General features: G+C 34.7%; 1 protein-coding gene across 1 annotated transcript; it reads left to right on the top strand.

The window, feature by feature from the left end:
- The first annotated feature begins 9526 nt into the window (after positions 1–9526).
- Positions 9527–23624, top strand: LOC148299621 (ionotropic receptor 84a-like). Its single transcript, XM_088275878.1, has 9 exons — positions 9527–9612; positions 10450–10574; positions 11176–11343; positions 13018–13162; positions 15762–15870; positions 17304–17515; positions 19727–19852; positions 22968–23116; positions 23396–23624. Exons 2-9 carry the CDS (start codon positions 10477–10479, stop codon positions 23622–23624), a joined length of 1236 nt encoding a protein of 411 aa, XP_088132004.1. The 5' UTR covers positions 9527–9612; positions 10450–10476.
- The last annotated feature ends 1517 nt before the right edge of the window (positions 23625–25141 follow it).

A 25141-nucleotide genomic window follows, 5' to 3' on the forward strand; every position in this document is an offset into this window, starting at 1 on the left:
ATAAATATTTTTGGAACAGATATCTTTTCTCGTGTGCGCAGGTCACACAGGCTAGCGCGAAATGGTGAAGAAAAACTACACGTATCACGTACGTTCGTATGTGCAAGGCAGTTAACCTTTTAACCGCGTTAACTTTGTTCCAAAGAGACGCCTGTGCGCGGCGGTATTTTGCCGTTTTTTAAATGATTACTTTTATCATGTATTTAGTTAAGAAACGATTTATTTTCCTAAACAAAAACGTTCAATGGGATTCATTGTGCCTTTTTGGTACTCTATAATACACGTGTGTCACATTATTCTTGAAATATATCGTAATATAAACAAATTAGATCGTAACATAAATAAATCAAAGCACGCATCGTGTGTCACTCTTACCCACTGGCGATGCGTAGCGTCGAGAGTGAGACAGATATAGGGCGTGATTATGGCGCGGACTAATTATCGACCTCAAGAAAAATCAGGGATCTGTTCTTTTATTTATCCTTGTGATGTTACAAATTATTATTCAGATATTTCAACAGATGTCATAAGGCCAAGGATTGATGTATCATTTTATCCAAACTTCCACACCATGAAAAAATCCCTCCAAGTTGAACTGAGGTTCGAAACTTGGAGCAATGTAAAACCACAAACGCTTATGTCAGCCGCGTATGGGGCATGTTCTGTTAAAACACATACGTTTATGCGAGCCGCGTGGATCCGGTTAACTAATGGACTTAAGTTTTGTACTGACTTTTCTTGATGAAACTGCATTTTGTATAATAAAACAACAACTTTATACCTTTTTCGACTTTTGTTTTATGTGTTTTAGTTTGACCAATTTGATGATATTAGTTACAACGAAACCTGGTGACTGGTAAAATGAAATAAAACTGGTGAAAGCTAATAGTCGTTGTTTTACTATGTAAGTTGTGGATTATCCATGACATCAGAGTAATGTCGCAATAAAGATGAAGGTTAGCAACTATTTTAATCGTACATAACTCGGTTATTAAGGGTATTTCTGTATTTGTAAAACATAATTGGCAATACAAATACACTGAACTCCCTTTTTATACAATTTCAAAATAAAACAGCGACATAAAGAGAGAAAAAGAAATAAACATACATTTAACACACTCATAACGGAAAAGCTATTTTTACCCGTTTGGTGGATTGAAGCTTAAGGACGGGAAGGGTATTTTTACCTTCTGCGCCGGCCTCATTTCAAAATCAGAAAACAAAGAATTATTTTATGTTTTCATATAAATATTAAGTACCGATCTCTTTGTTAAGGTCATAACTATATGTACACAATTATTGAATCCTGTCGCCAGCGCTCCACATGTGTGAAAAATACCCATCCTTGTCCGCCTCCGTAGTGTAATGGTCAGCACACTCGGCTACCGTTCTGGAGGTCCCGGGTTCGATTCCCAAGGGGGGTAAAATAAATATAAGTGATTTTTTCACTGTTATATTTATTCAATATTACCATGGACTGGTACCTGAAGCGGAGGGCTGATCACCTTTCCTTCATGTGTAAACGATCAAGATAACACTGCGTTAATATGACAGTGCCTTATGCACCATTGGGGTGCGGATAAGGGTTTTATTTATATTAGTGTGTTTACAATGATTTTATTATCCTATGTCAAAATTACACAGATTGACTCGGTCACTTTTGGCCGTGTGCTCATATGTACAAGATATTTGTTTTAAGTGACATAAGCATGCTATTTTCTTGTAAATAATTCCTATCAAATATCTCTGCAAGAGAAAAGACTATTTTGCAAATGAAACCTTGTTACTGGTTGAAAAAAGTCAGCATACATTCCATAGATACTATAATCTTGCATATATTTGGATATGAATAGTAAATATATTAATTAAATGTGAAATTTAGATATTGCTCACTCCTTTCAAGAACGTCATAAATCAAAAAACGACCAGTTTTAGGTGTGCATGTTTTCGGAATGCCCAGAAAATGTGCTATATTCCAGCGAAAGAGTCATATTTTCAACTTAATATTTACCCGCTACAGGGCAGAAAGTGTTGTTTTTGCATTTTAATGAAAAGGTATTGTATAATTATTTTTTTAAATATACTAAATATTTTTCAAATGGAGAAAAAACCTTCAGGTTTTACCTAATAAGTTCTGATGCACAGTAAAAAGTTCAGTAAGTGGCTTGATATTTATTTTTAATACGTTGTATTATATTTTTTAACTTTAAAAACGTTCTCCTGAAAAATCATGTATTTTGATTTATGACGTTCTTGAAAGGAGTGATCGATATGAATAAATGAAATTATGTATTTCTGTAAAAATATAATATATCTACAGAAAATAAAATGTTTTAAAAAATGCTTGTTTTATTTTAATCTTTGATTCACCGAGGGATAAAAGTAAATACATATTAAAGTAATTTTTTCTCTTTATTTGATACTAGCTGCACCCGGCTGCGCTTTTTTTTAGGTTCACGATCGTTGCGCGGTATGATCGATAATCCTGAAATTATCCAGAACATTGGTCTGTATGTTCCCGATAGTTACCTAAGACAGCGCGACATAGATTGTTTCACATTCCTATACACAGGACCAACCTGCCGATGGTTATGCCTGTAGGAAGAGCTACCGCTATGTTGAACAATATCACATTGGATATTGATCTGTTCCATGTGTCCGAAGGAGTTTTCCGAAGCGGGATTCTTTTACACCTTTAAGTCTTCTTGCTTACTTTTAATATATACGCCTTGAATATTGTTTGTTATGTATATATTATTTTTTTGTTGAATAAATTGAATTGAATTGCTGTGGTTCAGTCTGGTTTAACGTAAATGAACAAAAATAAAAAGCACACAAAATATGTATGATTTCACAATGCTTGTGACGCAATAAAAATATTAAAAACTATGGTATTGCATCTTGACAGGCACTTTTCATTACTGTTTTTACTTTTATTACTGTTTAATTTATAAGAACTGCGTAAGACCGATCATGACATACGGCACAGAAACAAGAGCTGACACCGTGAGAACGAAAAGCCTTCTTAGAACATCTGAAATGAAGACCCTACGACCCATTGCAGGCCTAACACTTCGCGACAGAGTAAGAAACTCTGAAATAAGAAAAATCTGCAATGTTGAAGATATTGTGCGATGGGGAAGAGAAAGAAGACATTTCTGGAGAAATGTGGGAAGAGCGAGTTCGGATCGAGTGGTGAGGATAGCAGCCGACAGCAGCACAAGAGGTAGCAGAATACCACCTAAACGATGGAGAGATAGCTGGTCTTCTACCTCCCAGGAGCGGACCGGAGAATGACAGGACATAGTCCTATATAAAGTGGAAGAAGAAGAAGACTTTTATTGATACAGCTGGCATTTTCAATGTTGAATTGTAGATTTTTCATTTTTTCATTACTCTACACCCATTGTGAAATCAACCGTATTAGAAATGTGTGCTTTCTTTTTTTCTTTATTTTATAAGAAGTAGACTAGAAGGGTTTCGAGGCATGGGCAGAAGGCAGATCTCCTGGCTCCGGAATATACAAGATTGGACGGGGATCAGGACCGTCAAGGCGCTGTTTAGAGCTGCCCGAGACAAGGACAATTACTCTCAAGTGACTGGTAATAAAATATGGTTTAAAAAAAAAAGCAAAGGAAGAACGAGAAAAATTTGGCACAATCAAGTTTTTCAAATACATGGGCGTGGTCAGGTTAGGAGTCAGAATAATAGGCAGGTATGTATTAGGTATATATTTTTGTCTGCCTCCATAGTGTAGTGGTTAGCGCGCTAGGCTACCATGCTGGAGGTCCCGGGTTTGATTCCCAAGAGGGTCAAAATAAATATTAGTGATTTTTCAGTCTAATATTTATTTAATACTACCCTGGACTGGTACCTGAAGCGGAAGGCTGATCACCTTTCCTTCGTGTATTTAACGATCAAGATAACACTGCTTCTATACGATGCAGTGCCCTATGCACCATTGGGGTGCGGATAAGGGATAAGGTTTGAATGTAAAAGGAGATGCATGAATTAAGAAGAGGAGAAGATTGTTGTGGCATTTTATTTCCATTATCTCTGCCTACCCCTGGGGACAACAGGGTGATGGTTAGTTAGTTACCTGTAATAAGTAAGAAAATTCAGAAGAATGGAATATGATTGTTACAGGGTTCAACTTTTTAGATTTTCTTGAAATTCACTGAACATTTTATATGCATTCATTCATTTGATATGCATTGATGATATTATAACATCTTTTTTCATTCCCTACTCCTTTTGTCTTTTGAAACAAACCAGATTTATTATTCATTATCTAATTATCTTAATCACAATGTAATATCAAAGAGTCTGTCAGTTCAACAATCACATAAAATATTCTCTTTGATTCTTTGTGCTTGAGTTTTAGAAATATTTTTCGACTTGATATTTCTATTGCGTGTTGAAAATTACACTTCCTCATCGATGTCAAAACTATCGTTAACCCACCCGGACCTAAGAGGGGTATTTGAAATCCTCTTTTAAATAGTTTCACAAGATAATTTGATAACTATTCAAGCAATTAATACAAAAAATATCATCTTTGTTTTAACATTTCTCGGAAAATTTGACTCGATAACTTGGTTATCTAGACTTATTTGGATCTTAGCCATATTTGATCCTAGCTATATTTAATCCATGCTTTATTTGAATCTAGCCATATTTAAATCCTGGCCATATCGCTCACTCCTTTCAAGAATGTCACAAATCAAAAATTGATAATTTTCAGTTGTGCATGTTTTCAGAATGCCCAGAAAATGTACTATATCCCAGCAAAAGCGGCATATTTCTAACTTAATATTTACCCGCTACAGGGCAGAAAGTGTTGTTATTGCATTTTGAAGAAAAACTATTGTTCAATTATTTTTTTAAATGTATTAAATATTTTTCAAATGGAGAAAAAAACCTTCAGGTTTTACCTAAAAAGATCTATTGCACAGTAAAAAGTTCAATAACTGGCTTGATATTTATGTTTTGTACATTGTACATATTATATTTTTAAATTTTAAAAACGTTCTCCTGAAAAATCTAGTTTTTGATTTATGACGTTCTTGAAAGGAGTGAGCGATATTTGATCCTAGTCATATTGCATACTCGCCATATTTGATCCTAGCCATATATATTTGTTGAAAAAAGGAATAACCTGCAAAACTTTTATTTTAGAGGCTTGTCCTCAGGTAGGATAGTGAGGATAGAGAAGGTAAATATGAAAAATACAAACACCCAAACCAATTGAAAATAAATATATCTTGAATTCATTTTGCAATTGTCGGGAATAGAACCCGCGATGCCAGTTTCGCAGTCAGGCGTCTACCCAACTACGCCACAGCACCTGTCCAGCATTTGATCCTTGCCATATTTAATCCTAGCTATATTTTAATACTAGCTTTATTTGATCCTAGCAATATTTGATCCTAGCCATACTCAACATGTTAAAATACCCCCCTTCGATGTTTGTGTAATTTTTAAATGTGTTGAGGAGGGTTTATATTCTCTTTATTTTAATTCTCGTATAAATGCTCAGGTATTGTGTTTTAGTGGTATATTTCATGAAGCATCCAAACAAAATGTCGCGTATCAAAATATGTATAATTGTTTTCATCAAATTTACTTTATTTAAAACCAGTTTTTCGTCTGATTCAAATCTTGTTTCCATTTCCAAAGATTTTTTTCATTCATTGTATTTTAAATTTGGAACTGTATTAGATTGTGGCTCTGATTTTGGTATGTTTGTTTTTCTAATCACATTTTTATTCACCATTTTACCCATTATTCAACATTCATATTGCATTGAAGCAAGCTAAATAAATATTAAAAGAAGAAGAATTAACATATTTCAGTTGAGAATACTTCACAAATTTTTCAACTGATGGCGCCACAATCAGCCAATCTATTAAAAAGCTACCTGCATCTGGAAGGCATAAAGTATAACTTTGTATACAAGAGTATAAAATGATCGCTTAAGCCTGCCAAACGTCAGGTCGTAAGCCATGGGATGCTCAGGCTTTCATATTCTTCTAACCCTTATCCGCACTCCAATGGTGCATAGGGCACTGCATCATATAAACGCAGTGTTATCTTGATTGTTAACACATGAAGGAAAGGTGATTAGCCCTCCGCTTCAGGTAACAGTCCAGGGTAATATTGAATAAATATTACAGTGAAAAAATCACTTTTATTTTTTTTACCCCCCCTGGGAATCGAATCCGGGACCTCCAGAACTGTAGTCGAGCGTGCTGATCACTACACTATAGAGGTGTAAACTTCCATATTCTTTCATATAAAAAGAACGATAGATGTTTCGATATCATTTTAGACACCTATAATATTGACATCCGTAGGGTGAACAATCCAATTCTGATATAAAAATAAAAATAATATTCTATTTGTCCCTATTTTTTACAGAGATTATCGAACTTACAAAAAAAATATCCCAAATTGTGAATTTGTGTGTATCCGTGAAGAATTTGAATGCCAAAGATTTTCAGGAGTATGAACAAGCCAAAAAACAATTTGTCTACTTGTTTTCTGATGGGGATATTCATCATACTGCTCATGTTTTAAACCTGGATTGCCCAGCGTCCAATCACATACTGACTCATGTAAGAAATTGTGATTGTTTTCAATATTAATACTAGCTTCACCCAGCCATGTGTTCCTGTGACTTCTTCTTCTTCTCCGTCTTAATCCTCATTGCTGAGGGTTGTGACCCTTGCAGAAGCAATGACTCTTCTCCAGTTATCCCTTGACTGCGCTGCACGTAGCGCTCCAACCACTGAGGTGCCTGCTGCTGCCTTAATTTGATCGGTCCATCTGGCTAAATGAAATAGATAACGCATGAAACTAGTAATTATTTTTCAGAATTTGCAAATCACATAATAGAAACGAACCGCTAATTTGACTCACATACATTTAATTATTAGACTCACTTACAAATAATGGTCATGTCATGAACAGTTTAGAAATACATAATAATAAATAATGAAACCCTTATCCGCACCCCAATGGTGCATAGGGCACTGTTTTATTTAAACGCAGTGTTATTTTGATCGTTTACACATGAAGGAAATGTGATCAGCCCTCCGCTTCAGGTACCAGTCCAGGGTAATATTAAATAAATAATACAGTGAAAAAAATCACTTATATTTATTTTACCCCCCCTGGGAATCGAACCCTGGACCTCCAGAACGGTAGCCGAGCGTGCTGACCATTACACTACGGAGGCGGACGTTAATTCTCATAAAATGTAATTCAATAATATGCTTTTCCAAAATACGTCACCATTATTATCTATATTTCCTTTTACGAAATGTCCTATTCCCTCCCCCCCTCTGTTTATTGCCCCACCTACCTAGTTTAACTAATCACCTGTCGATGAAAGCAACTGTAGTTTTCGAAACTAGTTGTGTGTAATAAAATAATAATCAATAATTGGTATGTACTTTTTTGATAACAGGCTTCAGATATGGAATTCTTCGATGAGACACACCACTGGCTGTTAATTGGTACCAATCTCACCAAAGTAATGCACACTCTAGCTCCATTGAATATAAGAATCGACAACAATGCCATACTGGCTTTGCGAGGAATATCCCAAGAAGGTAAAATTTTGTTGTATTTTAAGATTTAATTTATCCTAGATAAGTTACCTACTTTTTCTCAATGGTGCATAGGGCACTGCACCATACACTACGCTACGCAGTTAACATATCCGGACCAAAGAGCGGGATTTGAAATCCTTCTTAATCAAAAATTCCACTCCATAACTTAAGTCATTCGATCAATTGGATCCATTTTTTTTGTAATATTTGTAATAACGCTTTAAATTTTTTTGTTTTCGAATATTCATAATAGATAAATACATTGGAACATTTGCTTTTTGTTTACCCATGATGTGTATTTATTTCACTCTAACTACTATGCGCTACAACAGTGTGCCAGCGAAACAGTTATATAGAAGAGACTGATATTGTTCAGTATAAATTAGGCTTGAGGACAAAGCTGTTTGCTTCAAATCCGGTTGACATTATAATCAAATTATAATATAATTATGTGACTTTATAACAATGTTAGTGCTCACTCTAACTACTGCGCGCCACAGCTGTGTGCAACTGAGACAGCTTGAATGAAGAAACTGATAGTGTTCAGTATAAATTAGTATTATTGTTTAATTAATATACTCAAATTATAATAGTATTATGTGACTTAATAACTAAGTTAGTTTTTAAGTTATATAACTGGTTTTTGTTTACTTATTGAATAATCCTTTTCTACTAGATCCATGGTCTCTGTTTGACATTTACAATCCCGGAATAAAGTATGGAGGCAGTTTAAATGTGACTTCAATAGGTTTATGGACGCCAAATACAAACCATCAGAAATCTTTGCCATTGAAGTCGTTCAGAAATGAAACAGTTCTTAGAAAAAAATCCGAAGACATATTTGGCAGCTATGAAAAGGATACATCAACAAAACGTAGGTTTTTTATTTATTTATTTATATATTTATATATAAAATTTCAGTTATCTTAGTAACTTACTAACCACGCCGCTTCAACACAGGGGTAGGCAAGGAAAATAGAACGCCACGCCACTCTGTCTTTGCAAGCATTCTTTGCCTCTTCCATATTTATGCGTCTTTTCCTATATACCCGCCGATTATTACGACTCCTGACCTGACCACTTTTAGGTATTTGAAATACCTGATCATGCTTTTTTTTCTCGGTTTTCCTCTGCTCCTTTTTTCAATTACATTCGCCTCATAAATTTGTTTTACCATTCTTTCCTTGCTCATTCGTTTCACATGTTTTACAACTTTTATGAACGTCATAAATCAAAAAAATCTTCAATTTTCTGTTGTGCATGTTTTGGGAATGCCCAGAAAATGTACTACATTAAAAGAGGCATATTTTTAACTTAATATTTACTCACTACAGAGCAGAAAATGTTTTTGCATATGAAGAAAAGGTATAGTTTAATATTTTTTTTAAATACACTAATATTTTTCAAGTGGAGAAAAAACCTTCAAGTTTTACCTAAAAAGTAAAATATTTTACTTAAACAGAATGTGGACGACCGAAAAAGACTTGGCACGATCAGATCAATCAGAACCTAAAATCTGGCGGTGTCAAAAGTCTGCGTAATCGGAGGGCATGTATGTCTAGATGTATGGATGTGAAGGAGGCGAGGAGTGTATGTCAGGACAGAAGAGTGTGGCGTTCCATCCTCTCTGCCTACCCCTGCGGGGAAACGGCGTGACGGTAGTAGTAGTAGTAGTAGTAGTAGTAGTAGTAGTAGTAGTAGTATTATATTTTTAAAGGAGTGAGTGATGTCTAAACCATCTCAACACACCTTTCTTAATTTTATCAATAACAGACATTTGAACTCTCAAAATATTGTTATTATTATAAATTTGCGCTTTTGATGCCATGTTTCAATTCGTTTTTTTTTTTTTTTTTAAGAATATTTTAATGCAGTTGGTTTTCCAACTACAGAAGGAAAAACGTTTCAAAATGGACAATGGTTGTGGTACAATAATCTTGATAAAATTTCCCGGAGAAAAAACCTACAAGGAATCATTATCGATTCTACAATTGCAGTAAGTAACAATTTAAATATAATAAAAAACTATACAAGATTGTATAAAACAATAAGAATAGGTACTTGAAGAATTGGCAGTATTAACATAAGCATTATATCGAATATTAATATTGGCATAAACAGGGATGTGTTATGTCACGGGATACCCATTTAATATCATCATCCAAATATGTATCACATTTACATAAAATATTGAGTTGAGATATTTATCACATTAACACAAAATACTGAGTTAAGATATGTATCACATTTACATAAAATATTGAGTTAAGATATGTATCACATTTGCACAAAATATTGAGCTAATATATATCGCTCACTCCTTTCAAGAACGTCATAAATCAAAAACTTGATTTTTCAGGAGAACGTTTTTTAAGTTTAAAAATATAACACAATGTATTAAAAATAAATATCAAGCCACTTATTGAACTTTTTATTGTGCAACACATCTTTTTAGGTAAAACATGAAGGTTTTTTGTCCATTTGAAAAAAAAATTATATATTTAAAAAAATAATTAAACGATACATTTTCTTCAAAATGCTAAAACAACATTTTCTGCCCTGTAGCGGGTAAATATTAAGTTAAAAATATGCAACTTTTTCTGGGATATAGTACATTTTCTGGGCATTCCGAAAACATGCACAACTGAAAATCGACGATTTTTGGAATATGACGTTCTTGAAAGGAGTGAGCGATATGTTACACACATGTTACATACATGTGATATATTCACATTTATATAAAATATTGAGTTAAATAAATAAAATATATATCACATTAAATGAATTATTGAGCAAAGATTTATATCACATTTACATTAAATATTGAGTTAAGATTACAGAAAAACCGAAAGGAACCTTAATGAATTACTTGTCCACGCCATATAACGTGGAAATGGATACCATGCATCGCCACAACTATATCTTATACACTCTGCTTATGGATATATACAATTTCAAGTAAGTCCTCCTTTTGAATATATACAATTTCATGTAAGTTCTACTCGTGGATATATACAATTTCAAGCTAGTTCTCCTCATGGAAATAAATATAATTTCAAGTAAGTTCTCCACATTTCTTCAACTGCTTTTAATGTCTGGCTCTGAAATTTTTATTGTGTTTGGGTACCGGTTTGATTCTCAAAGTTGTAAAATATTAGATGGACCGGGAATTAAACCGTTTTTTTTTGTAATGTCACATTAAAAGTTATTTAAAAATCAAATCTTCTCTCCTTCCCCGTTTTCTTCTTGGTGCAGGCGTTGTGGTGTTTTTAAGAAAGATTAGCCTCCTACGATACCAATCCCCGGGTGTCAATCCATCTCTTTGTTGGTCTGCTCCAGACTAGTCTACCTTGAGGTTGGCATGATGGTTCGGCTTCATCATTTCTCTTGGGTCCCTTAGACTTTATCATGTCCACCTTCGACTATATTTTTCCCTTGGGTTCTCTTATATCCAGTTTTGACTGTATCACTTATTATTAGTGTTAGTTTATTTTTTAATGATGTTTTTCGTATTGGTCCCATCAACAAATCAGTAAATAAATAATATGTTCTGTTTCAGAATGAACGTTATACGGACCAACAGTTGGGGCTATATTAAGAATGGATCTTGGACCGGAGTGGTCGGAGTTCTCGTGAGGAAGGAAGCTGATTTGGGAATAACTCCAACTCAATACAAAGAGAATAGGTTCCATATTGTGGACCAGACTGTAGTGACGTGGCTTGCTAGGTATGCTACCCTTACAATGTAACCATTAAGAATTCCAGTAGTGATCATGTCTTTAAGAACAGTGTCCGTCGATGGTTGCTTCTCGTTGGAAGGGACAAGGTAGAAAGTGAATTAATTAAAGTCCAGGTGTAATTATTTTATTGTTTAACCTTTGTACTGTAAATTGTTATTGTATCTATTGTATGTAATGTATATAATCTAATTATTAAAAAAAATAGGTAATAATGAAATAAAAAATTGTATTAACATGCAAGTATTTCGGCTCAACACATGCCATGCCTCAAGAGCTGTAATACATAAAGTAAAAAAAACTATATGTACCTATAAAATAATTAAATAAATGTAAATTCAACCTTGATGAAGGCAAACCTTTCCCGAAATTTTAAATCCCGAAAATATAATATATATTTGTGTTTGTTTGCGAAAGAATGTTTGTTTTATACCATGTATATATTTGCAAAGACCTGTAATTGGCTTTGTGGTAATTGTTTTGTTTACTGTCATGTATTAGAAGCTGTTGGTTTTCCTAAAAAATTAAAAAATATAAACCATGGTTTACTTGATAACTTTGTTAAGACTGTCCCTGGTTTTTGCAAATGATAAATATTTATGCCCCAACCAGAAACATGAGAAAACGTCAAATATTTTACTGTTATAACAGCCGGACAGTGTATGGATTCAATGCTCGTATACACCGAATGCAAAACCTCGGCAATGATTTTGCGGACCATATTGATATCTGGAATTTGTCACTTCCTAACTGTAAAGCGATAATAATTACAATATTTCAGGCTAATGCATAATTCCTTGTTTTATATGTTCATCCTTGTTTAGATAAGTACTTTTTGTACCAATAATATACTTAAAAAGAGAAAACATATTATTTTTTACAACATGTAATATATTATGTACAAATTAGCCACGGTCGTTAATTAAGGAAGAAAAAAAACATAATAACCGTTTTAGAAATCAAATATATATATCGTAGTTGTACAGGAGAAAGTGATCAACTAACAAAACGTAAAATTTTCTGGAGGGTCATTTAAGTCACTTTTGCTTGGCAAGAAAATAAACATTAATACAGTTAGTCATTTTTAAAAAGTCGATATATTATACTTCCAAGTTTAAAATCCTTTGGAATTTTTTTCGGGGCAATATTAAGGTAGTAAGATATCAAATAGTCAATGATCACGCTTTTGTTAAAAAAATGCACTTAGTCACTTTCTCCTGTATGACTACGATGTACACTTATATACAAGCACTATTGCCCATTAATGTCAAACAGCTATATGTGGTACAAGCCTCGACCTAGTCTATTTTTTGGATGCATTGAACAAAAAAGACTTCTTACTTTTAACTTGTACATTTATAATTTACTAACTAACTAACTAACTAACTAACCATCACGCCGCTTCTCCGCAGGGGTAGGCAGAGAGATAGAACGCCACACCACTCTGTCTTTGCAAACATTCTTCACATCTTCCACGTTCATGCATCTCCTCATACATTCCCGCCGATTGTTTTGACTCCTAACCTGACCGCTTTCAAGCATTTGGCATACCTGATCGTGCCAAGTTTTTTTCGGTCTTCCTGTGCTCTTTTTTCCAATTACATTCACCATTTATAATTTACAAGTTCAATTAATTAATAAATAATGTTTATCATTGCTTTTAGGCCAGCAATTTTATTCCGACATCCGTCAAAGGAACAGGGCCTCAAAGACAGTTTCACAAAACCCCTGGCTCCCGATGTATGGTGGGCCACAATCGGAGTACTGATCATCACCACTGTTCTGCTGAGGATAGCGTTTTCACACGAGGTACTTACAATCTTCTTCTTCTGTAGAGATTCCCTTACCATGTACTAACTAGCACGTAGCTTAATTTTATTTCGGTAGTGTAAAGGCAAAGGGGTATATCTGTCTCAAACCAAATTTAACAGGAGAGCAAAAACAAACTTGTGAAATTAAATAACCCATATGTTTTATGTATTTTTATATGTACATATCTTAATAAAACTAAATAAGTATTGCAACCACAGCTATATCCTATTTCCAGAGTATGGAATACACTGTTTTAGACATTTTGTGGAACAAACTAAGAAAATGATAAATTTGACATATATACCCCTTTGCCTTTACACTACCGATTTATGATCACCATAAAACTTCTTTGTGTACATTACGGAAAATGGCAGCCTTTATACAGTACATATCGTAAGTGTACTGGCAAAAAACTCGAAAATATGCAATTTTGACTTGATGATGCATATTATAAGTTTATGTATTAATTTTTAAATCAAACATAGATTTTTTGAGTCTACTAAGTTGTATTTTATTAACAAAAACACAAAAAAAAATCATATTGAAACAATTGTCACAATATTATTTTTTTATGTGTTTCTGTTAATAAAAAAACCACGTAGTAGACTCAAAAAATCTGTGTTTGATTTAGAAATTAATACGTAAATTAAAATAGAGTTCTACAAATTAAACGCCAAATCAATGAATACATATTATTAGTTTTAAACATTCTATAAACTGGCAAGATTCTGTCCGCCTCCCTAGTGTAATGGTCAGCACGGTCGGCTACCGTTCTGGAGGACCCGGGTTTGATTCCCAGGGGGTTAAGAAAAAATATGAGTGATTTTTTCACTGTAATATTTATTCAATATTACCCTGGACTGGTACTTGAAGCGGAGGGCTGATCACCTTTCTTTCATGTGTAAACGATCAATATAACACTGCGTTTATATGACGCAGTGCCCTATACAGCATTGGGGTGCGGATAAGGGTTTTATTATTATTATTATAAACTGGCAAGATACACTAAGTAGTTTGAAATGTCATATTTATGTGGTTTTACAAGTAAATTCACCTTTGAGTATAATAGCGGGTATTTTATACAGGCTAAAAGCTTTATGTATGAGGAGATGCATGAATGTAGAAGTGGCGAAGAATGTTTGCAAAGACAGAGTGGTGTTGCGTTCGATTCTCGCGGCGTGATGGTTAGTTAGTTTTTTAAAAGCTTTAAATAACAATTGTCCGCCTCCGTAGTGTAATGGTCAGCACGCTCGGCTACCGTTCTGGAGGTCCCGGGTTCGATTCCCAAGGGGGGTAAAATAAATATAAGTGATTTTTTCACTGTCATATTTATTCAATATTACCCTGGACTGGTACCTGAAGTGGAGGGCTGATCACCTTCCCTTCATGTGTAAAACGATCAAGATAACACTGCGTTTATATGACGCAGTGCCCTATGCACCATTGGGGTGCGGATAAGGGTTTCATCATTAAATAACAGGTTTTCAAACAGGGCATTTTAGAGTTAATGTGTTTTGCCAGTTTACCCACGATATATTTTTTTAATCTTCTTCTTGGTGTGCCTTGTATGCTGTTTTTAAGAGGGATTAGATTCCCAGCTGTCAATCCATCTCTTTGGCGGTCTGCCCGGGAGTCTTCTACCTTGTAGTCTGGATGGTTACATTCTCCTCACATCGCATACCATTGTCGCCGTCATTGCCTTCCCCACCTAACGACATCTTCTTTCTAGCATCTTTCTCTTATCTTGATGTTCCTTATTGTGTCTCGTAGACTCTTGCCAGATATGCTCCTTAGAGTCTTCATTTCTGACATTCTTAGTGCGTTTTTTGGTTAGTACAGTGTCTGCTCTGCATTCGATTCCATATCTCTCACTCCTTTCAAGAACGTCATAAATCAAAAATCGCCAATTTTCAGTTGTGCATGTTTTCAGAATGCCCGGAAAATGTACTATATCCCAGCAAAAGAGGCATATTTTTAACTTAATATTTACCCGCTACAGGACAGAAAATGTTGTTTTTGAATTTTGAAGAAAAGGCATTGTTTAATTATTTTTTTAAATATACTAAATATTTTTCAAATGGAGAAAAAACCCTCAGGTTTTACCTAAAAAGATCTGTTGCACAGTAAAAAGTTCAATAAGTGACTTGATATTTATTTTTAATATATTGTGTTATATTTTTAAACTTTAAAAACGTTCTCCTGAAAAATCAAGTTTTTTGATTTATGACGTTCTTGAAAGGAGTGAGCGATATGTCATGATGGGTCGCACGCAAGTTTTATATATTTTAATTTTGCTGCCGATCTTCATGTCGGGGTTTTTCTATAAAGAATTTTGCAGACATCTTAAGACGACTGCAGCCTTGTTTACTTGCCCCATCACATCACATGGCAGATCTGTTTGACCTCGCAGGTCCACACACAGAAATATGAACTTTTCCACCTGTTCTACTAAGACGCCATCCACAGTCACGCTACATCCCATCGGGATTCGAGAGAACACCATGCTCTTAGTCTTTGTAGCATCAGATATCCATAATAATATCAATTCCGTAGGTATTTAATAAGCAAAAATGTATTAATTCCTGTATTTTTTAAGGCAAAGTACATAAAACCTTCTGGTTCTCAACAACAATCAGAAATGATCGAGGATGACTCATGGAATTATACTATACTGATGGCTATACCTGGTATTTTGTTCCAACAAGGTAATCTTTAAAGTCTGTTCAAATCATATCATCACAAAAAAAAATTGTATTGACTTTGAAAAATATTTTTATAAATTTTGAGTGTGTCCAAATACTTGCTCACAAATCCACTTAGGAGATTTTTTTACATTTTTACATCTCAATATATATTCAATTTTATCACAAATTTCTCAACTAATCAACCTAACTTCTAAATCTATTGAATTACTACCCGCAAGTCAAAAGGATCCTACACCATTGCATGAATACAAGTTTAAAAAATTAATACAATATGGTTGTTCAATAATGGACTGAATGGCGAATTGTTACACAAGAGTATAAAATGATTGCTAGAGCCAGTTAAATGCCAGGTCGTAAGCCCTGGGATGCTCAAACTTTCATTTTCTTTCATATAAACGATAGATGTTTCATCTCACGTAAAGACAACTTTAATGTTGATATATCATCCGTAGGGTGTATATACCAGTGTCTATTTAGTTTGTCCGCCTCCGTGGTCTAATGGTTGCATGTTTAGCTACCGTGCTGCAGGTCCTGGGTTCAATTCCCAGGGGGGGGGGGGGTTAAAATAAATCTGTTTGATTTCACACTCTAGTATTTTTTTTAGCATTTTTGCTGTTGCCTTATAGCACTTATTTTTACTTTATTGCTCTTCTCAACTTATACGTCTTAAAACTGTTTATGTTATTTTTTTATTATTTTTACTTTAGCTCTAAATTAAGTCTGCCCATTAATCTTAGTAACTTTTTCTATATTTTATTCTTGCTGTTTACTTTTAACTCATTTAACATTTGTGAAATTTTGTAATTGGAATGTTACAATTACCTGTTTTATTTGTTATTCATTTTTGTTAATGTATTTGTGTTAATGTTCTGTTAAATTTATAAAAAATAAATAAAATGAAAATATTTATTTTTTATTTGGAAATTTAACAGAACAATTACATAAATAAATTTTTATTTAAATTAAGAATAAAATAAAATTACCCTGGACTGATCTCTGAAGCGCAGGAGTGATCACCTTGCCATCTTATAAGTAAAAATCAATAAAATACTGTGTTAATATGATGTCTTGTCCGCCTCCGTAGTGTAATGGTCAGCATGCTGGGCTACCGTTCTGGAGGTCCCGGGTTCGATTCCCAAGGGGGGTAAAATAAATATAAGTGATTTTTTCACTGTCATATTTATTCAATATTACCCTGGACTGGTACCTGAAGCGGATGGCTGATCACCTTTCCTTCATGTGTAAACAATCAAGATAACACTGCGTTTATATGACGCAGTGCCCTATGCACCATTGGGGTGCGGATAAGGGTTTTATTATTATTATTATATGATGCAGTGCCCTATGCACCATTGTATGCGAATAAGGGTTAGAAATAAAGTATGTTTTTCCAAATAGTGCTATTGAATAATATGGTGCATAATTATTTTCAGGTTTAGTGCACAACCCTTCAATATTTAGCGGACGAACTATATCATTGTTTGCTTTGGTTTTCACCTTCCTGTTGTACCAGTTCTATTCAGCTTCTATCGTTTCTTCCCTCTTATCTGAGCCTCCCAGAACCATCGTAGATCTCAAAGACTTGCTCCATAGCAAACTGAAAGTCCTGATACAAGATATAGCGTACAATTATGATTTCTTTGAAGTGAGTAAAACTTTTGATTTTGTTTATTTGAGTATGTTTTCTAGGGATGGAAAGTGTAAGGAATATGGGTGTGTTATTGACACGTTTGTGAAAACAACATAGCCGTAATAGTGTGCAAACCTGCATAGTCTGGCAAGCTGATAATGGATTGGTCTCTTCTAGAAACCAATCACTCATTTAGAGCTACCTAGTACATAATATTTATTCATAATAAACCATAGCCAAATTACTAACGAGTTTTTACTGATCATCTCTTTACCTTAGAACATAACACAATGATGAATTATATTTATTTTTTTAAAAATATCTTTTAGTTTCCTTAGAAAATTCTCCTTGCCTATTATTATGTACAAGGTTTTATAGCATATTTAGTTTATATGTCTTAAAAATGATATTGGATGTCTTTAGTTCATAATAAATAATAACAAAATTAACACGTTATCGGCGGGACACGGCATTTGCCGTTTTTCGCGGACTGACGGTCAACTGCGGGACACGACAAATGCCGTTTTTGTCGACTGTCGGTTATCGGCGGGAAACGGCAATATTCGGGTTTGTTATCAGTGTGAAATAAAACGCGTTGAAGGGTAATCTGCTACCTGGGTGCTAGGCGATAGTCTGTTGACATTATTTGAGATGCCTTGTCCGGATTAGCTTGTGTCGCTTGTAAAGGCATCGCCAGAAATCTAGAGTTTTTATGCGATCTCAATCTCCAGTTTTGTTTGAGTCATTTCACGTATTGGACTATTTTTCATACCGCTCGCACTGTTTTGTTTACTGTTAGGTATTTTATTATTTGAATATATTAGCATTGTATAGGGAATGATACCTCGGAGGGGAAGACTATTTTTTAGAGTTTACAATGCTTCTAAAATTGTGAAATACGGAATACTTAATTAAAAATTATGATTATAATTTATTTTTGATGATCAAATGTCATTTATGATGTCTTTGAAAATTTCAATCGAAAATATTATTTGGTTTAGAAATTGTGTCAATTTTAAGAAAGCAATATATTTTTGCGCTAATCGCGAAAAACTTCCGCTATAGGCTAGAGTCTATTGTTCGAAGCGCCCGACTACAATGTGTTAATAAGGTTGATCCCTAAAAACAATACAAAAGATACAACAATACAATAGACACAATGGATTCAATATTTTATGTCAATCAAGATTTGTCATAAAGCTCATTTATTTCTCTTATTCATTTTGTCATATTTTCTCAATAGAGAAAGAGAAAACCCTTATCTGCACCCCAATGGTGCATAGGGCACTGCGTTATATAAACTCAGTGTTATCTTGATTGTTTACACATGAATGATAGGTTATCAGCCCTCCGCTTCAGGTACCAGACCAGGGTGATATTGAATAAATATTACAGTGAAAAAATCACTTTTATTTATTTGACCCCCCCCTGGGAATCAAACCCGGGACCTCCAGAACGGTAGCCAGGCGTGGTAACCATTACACTACGGAGGCGAACAAATTTTCTCAATAAGACACCACTCAATCCAATTTTACCTATTGCCTCACAATTTTGTAGAATGATTCATTACAATGTAGAAAATATTGTGAATACTGGAAAATATAGTAAATGCGTGAATGATGCACTGAAATTAGCTATAGCAAATAAAAACCTGTCAGCGAAATCTAAACTGGCAGTTTACAATGAAGTCCTGGTACCACAGCTCCAATGTATGGAAATGAAGCATGAAGTTGGCAAAAGAAGAATGAAAGTAGACTGACTGCTGTCGAAATACGATCTCTCAGACGAATGTATAGCAAAACGAACCGCTACATAATTATGTCAAATTTATTCATTTATAGGTACATATTATTATTAAAAAGCATTAAAATTTAAATGTCTGTCACAGGATTAAGGTTCAATTAACCATTTTGAATTTATATTTTTGAACTAGAATTTGAAATAAATATTTTTCCACCTCCGTAATGTAATGGTCAGCACGTTTGGTTACCGTTGTGGAGGTCCCGGGTTCGATTCCCAGGGGAGGGAGGGGTCAAGTAAATATAAGTAATTTTACACTGTAATATTTAGTCAATATTACCCCAGATTTTTTACCTCAAGCGGAGGGTCGATCACCTTTCCTTCATGTGTTAGCGATCAAGATAATAAATGATGCAGTGTCCTATGCACCATTGGGGAAGAAAACTTATCATAGTATAATTTTAAACGATATTTTTATTATTTTAGACTACAACAGATCCGATAGCGCTGGAACTGTATAAGAAGAAGGTGATCGCTAAGGATTTAAAAGAAAATTTCGTATCTGCTGAAGACGGTTTGGAAAAAGTAAAACAGGGAGGATATGCTTTTCATGTGAGATGATTTTTTTTTCAATATGTTATTAGCTGTATCTGGCCACGCATTGCTGTGGATCAGTCTGCTTAAATAAAAAAGACAGAAAATAAAAACCACACATTTGTAATACAGGTGGCGCAAAATTATTCACCCTATCCAAACATGTTATAATTTTTGCAAATGGCGTCGTACGTCAATCATTTTTGACGTTTGTAAACCAGACAGCTGCAGTTTACAAACAAATTCAGGGTGGTGCAAAATTAATCATCCAATATTGTTTTTTAATAACTTTTTTATTTATTTTTTGACATCTCATCAAAGATGAAGAAGAATATGGAAGTCTGGGCATTTACGGGGTTGACGACCGTCATCGGCTGGTTTAAGTGACCACTTTACACACGTGTAACATTCACCAATTCTACCCATCATTGACAACCACACTACTCAAATTCTTGGAAGTTCTATATATATGAACCAATTTAGAAACCTTGTTCTTGAATCACTAGAACTTCACTAGAGACATCTATTGGTGAGATGTAAAGAAGCTTTTTTATCAAGCAGAAACTCTTATATTAGTATGTGAGGTCCGAATCCTGGATTATAATCACACACATGAGAAACGCCAGAAAATACCATTTTCATTTTTGTTATTTTTTTAAGCTTATAATTTGACCAGATAATTTATTTACAACATTTTGAGTGTCTCCAAATACTTGTTCACAAAAACTGGATTATCTCCAATTACAGGAGTTATTTTCATATTATTTTCTTTGATGAGATGTCAAAAAATAATATGAAAATAACTCCTGTAATTGGAGATAATCCAGTTTTTGTGAACAAGTGTTTGGACACACTCAAAATGTTGTAACTTTTTTATTAAATAAAAAAAAAAGATTTTGAATAATGGAAACCATTACAAGGACCTTTACAATTTTTTTCGTTAAGTGGAAAATATGTAACCGTATGTGGCTCCCTCCAGCGTTGATACACATTTGTGTCCGTTTTATTATTTGTTTGTTTTCTGCAGCTGTCTAGTTCACAAATCGCTCACTCCTTTCAAGAACGTCATAAATCAAAAAACTTGATTTTTCAGGAGAACGTTTTTAAAGTTTAAAAATATAATACAATGTATTAAAAATAAATATCAAGCCACTTATTGAACTTTTTACTGCGCAACAGATCTTTTTAAGTAAAACCTGAAGGTTTTTTCTGCATTTGAAAAATATTTAGTATATTTTAAAAAAGAATTAAACAATACCTTTTCTTCAAAATGCAAAAATGACACTTTCTGCCCTGTAGCGGGTAAATATTAAGTTAAAAATATGCCTCTTTTGCTGGGATATAGTACATTTTCCGGGCATTTCGAAAACATGCACAACTGAAAATTGACGATTTTTGATTTATGACGTTCTTGAAAGGAGTGAGCGAAATGTCAAATATGATTGACATACGACGTTATTCACAAAAACTATAACATCTTCTGATAGGGTGATAAATGTTGTGCCATTCTGTATGTATTTCAAATTGCCATTCTGTATGTATTTCAAATTTGTAATTTCATAATGCACGTGATGCAAATAATTTATCAAACAACAATATAATCGAAAACATTAAGAATGTTAAGCGACAACAGCTGTCAAGAAACACTGTGTCCGCCATGAGCAATGTTAATAATTGCGTTTATTGATTTTACGTTGGCTAACAGATGGCGCTGCCATTCCAGTAAAAAAATGATTAAAATATAATACTTTAACTGTCCCGGGTATATAAGTGTGCAATGCAGGTAGAATGGTGAATGTTGCACTTGTGTAAAGTGATTAATTAACCAGTCTATGACAGGTCATAAGCCCTGTAAAAACTTAGACTTTCACATTCTTCTTCATCGTGATAGGCGCCGTGACGTAGTTGGGTAGACGCTCGACTGCAAAACTGGCGTCGCAGGTTCGTTTCGCGCCATTCGCAAAATAAATTCAAGAAAGATTTATTTTCAATTGGTCTGGGTGTTTTTGATTTGTTTTTCACATTTACCTTCCCTTTCCTTACTATTCTACCTGCAGACAAGCTTATAAAAGTACAGGCTTTGCGGGTTATTCCTTTAACCACTTAGTGCTAGGGTGTTTTTTATAAAAAGTATTAAAAGAAATATAAGGTTTTTAAAATTTTATTTTACTAAAGTTTATTCACTTTTCAAATTAAATGTAACAATTTAAGTATATTTAATTTACTATTTCATCTACAATATTGTGTGCTAATTCATTGTCGAAACAGTAATTTAAAAATTCAAAATTTGAACGCATTTAGCGCGCTAGCGTGACTCGTTCAAAAGTATGGAGCGGTTAAAAAAATATTTAGACACATTCGTATAAAAGCGAAAGCGGAAAATCTCAGAGACAAAACAATCATGTCGGATAACGGAAGGGCGGCAAAAGAGGATAAAAGTGAAGTCCCGTTTGAACTGTGCTAGTCTGGAAGTTGGAAGTTGGCCATCTACAATGACAAAGAGCTCAACATGCTGCCCTCCAGCGTGACGACCATCGCTCAGGAAGGCGTCCTGCCCAACACCTTGGCCATTCTCCAGCTCATGGGATCAAGAGGAAGGCATTTTAATTTGTTGGCTAATCTTTTCCTCGCTCCAGACTCGACGGCCCGAGACCGATTGACGTTTTAATCCATTTATTTTTTGTAAATCATTATCTTGACTCTGGCCAATATCTGTACCCGATGGATTCTCCAGTTCTTTGGACACGTTGCGCGTGGCAATGAGGATAGCCTGGAACGACTAGTTGTGATCGGTAGCCTGGAGGGAAAGAGATGGAGAGGAAGATCCCCCACACGATGGACCGATCAAATTAAGGCACCTCAGTGGTTGGAGCGCTACGTGCAGCGCAGTCAAGGGATAACTGGAGAAGAGTCATTGCTTCTGCAAGGGTCACAACCCTCAGCAATGAGGATTAAGGCGGAGAAGAAGAATATCATTATCATTATCCTATTGTAATTATTATTATCCATATGTTTATGAGCGCCCTTGAGGTAGTATTTTAGGAAAATGGCGCTTTACAAATTATCCAAATTATTATTATCTTTGTTGAGATGTCAAGAATGAGTGTTAATTGCCTTTTGTTTGTGCGTTCAGATTGACGTAGCCCGAGCCTACAAGATGATTCCAGAGACTTTCAGTGAAAGAGCTGTCTGCGACCTTGCCGAGATGCAGCTATTTCCGGCTAGACCTCTCGTGACACTCGTCAGAAAGAAGTCTCCCTACAGGCAGCTTGTATCCAAAGGGTAACTTGTTATTAATTTAAGTTTCACTTGGTTTCATAGTTACAGTTTTTTTTAAACAATAAAATACAACTTAGTAGACTCAAAAATCTGTATTTGATTTAACAATTAATACATAAATTTAAATGGAATTCTACAAATTAAACCCCAAATCAATAAATATTTAATTAGTTCTTAATTTTAATATTAATATTTATTTTATCCACCTGGGAGTCAAATACGGGGCCTCTCTAGTGAGAAGAAGATTAAAAATGAGACCATTAAGTAATCTGTGATTTGCAGATTACGTCGTATCCAGGAAGTGGGCGTGATGCAGTACCAGCGCATGGTGTGGCACCCGTCTCGGCCCTTGTGCCCGCCGAGCGCGCAGGGAGGAGTCGGGAGTGTCTCCATCACCGGATTCGCCACGGCCTTACTTCTCCTGGCGGCCGGATCCTTCCTAGGGCTGCTCATCATGCTCCTGGAGATCGTGGACTTCCACCGTGGCTGCAGGGCTTTACGGCCCATATGAGAACCTAACCTCAACTTATATTTTGAATATTTTAAGCACTAACTTTGTGGTTCATTGTAATATACAGTGGTACCTCGACATACGAGTTTAATTCGTTCCGCAACCTTGCTCGTATCTTGAATTACTCATATCTCAAAGCAAATTTTCCCATACAAAACAATTGAACTACCATTAATCCGTTCCAACCTCCAAAATGTCACCCCCAGTTATTTTTGTTACGTGGTTTTGAATAATAAAAACGTATTTATAAATATCAAATATTTATTGCACAAAAACAAAAAAGAGAATGTAAAGAAATAAATTAGATATCCTCACTGGTCTTTGCCTTTTTCGCTACATTTTTCTCGCTTTCACCTGTAGGCCGTTTAGAAAAAAACATGTCCAAGGAGGTTTGTTTCTTCCTCCCTCTCAGAATGTTCCGGAAATGAGTTAGGCAAGTGTCATTAAAAAGGTCAGATGCACGACCTGTTGCAACTTTTTCTGGGTGTTTTTTTTCCACGAACTGTGAAACTCTCTCCCACATTCCTAAGATCTCCTTTATCTCACTTGTAGAAATAACCTCCTCCTCTGACTCCTCAAAACCAATTTCTTGCATAACCTCAGTATGCTGCTGTGACTGTAACTCTTGTATCTCCTCAGTCGCCAGTTCCTGGGTGTGCTCCTCGATGAGCTCGTTCACGTCTCTCTCTTCCACCTTTAGACCCATGGATTTCCATGGAACCGAACTCGTATCTCGAATTTCGCTCGTAACTAAAAGCAAAAAATCACTTGCTCGTCGGCTCGTATCTCGAAAAACTCGTATGTTGGGGCACTCGTATGTCGAGGTACCACTGTATTATAATGAGAAATAAAATAACTTTCCTTTTTGATCCACTTTTTTTTTATATTATAAACCAACTAGTTCCGGCATAAGGTTGTTACTGAAACTAGTTGGTTTATAATAATAAAAGTGAGTGGATCAAAACACAAAGTCACACAAAGCCAAGCTTTTTGTGATAGTTTGTGATTATTGCCCACTAAAAAAAACCTTCTCTCTTTCTGCTTCCCTGGAATCAACTTTCAAGTATTACTACAGGGAGGCAGCTATAGTCCTAGACCTTTTCTATGGTTTCTACACTCCTAGTCTTTGGTGGATCTTTCCACTTCTTCATTGGTCTTCAACCGACCTAACCTAATCTTACCCTACTTTCTTATTCTGCTTGTACCCTGTGATGTCTTAACGTTGTAGATCGCTCTGGCAAACAAAGGCTTCGTAGTCCAGAACAACTCCTTACTTTTCCTCACCCAACCTGCATTGTTTTAAATTTGTTTATATTTGTCCACCTATACAATTTTTGTTTAATCTTTATATCAGTGGTCTTCAACTGAAAGGGGATATTGTTTGTATTTATTTTAAATTGTTGGATTAAATTGGTTATGTTTTTTACTCCGAAGATATATTGTGTCGGATGTAACTTCACGTGAAGATGTTCCTAGCTATTTTTTATTATTATTGAATTTTTTATAGTACCTGCCCG

The sequence above is a fragment of the Brachycentrus maculatus genome, unplaced genomic scaffold (genome assembly GCF_059751285.1).
Source record: "Brachycentrus maculatus isolate JH-2025_06_01 unplaced genomic scaffold, ASM5975128v1 h1tg001045l, whole genome shotgun sequence".
Classification (NCBI taxonomy): domain Eukaryota; kingdom Metazoa; phylum Arthropoda; class Insecta; order Trichoptera; family Brachycentridae; genus Brachycentrus; species Brachycentrus maculatus.

What these genes read in the sequence shown, in the direction of transcription:
- LOC148299621 (XM_088275878.1), top strand. Translation starts at nt 10,477, where the DNA reads ATGAATTACTTGTCCACGCCATATAACGTGGAAATGGATACCATGCAT. An exon ending in ATGGATATATACAATTTCAA is followed by an intron (nt 10,575 to 11,175) that starts GTAAGTCCTCCT and finishes GTTCTGTTTCAG; the next exon opens with AATGAACGTTATACGGACCA. An exon ending in AGGGAGGATATGCTTTTCAT is followed by an intron (nt 19,853 to 22,967) that starts GTGAGATGATTT and finishes TTGTGCGTTCAG; the next exon opens with ATTGACGTAGCCCGAGCCTA.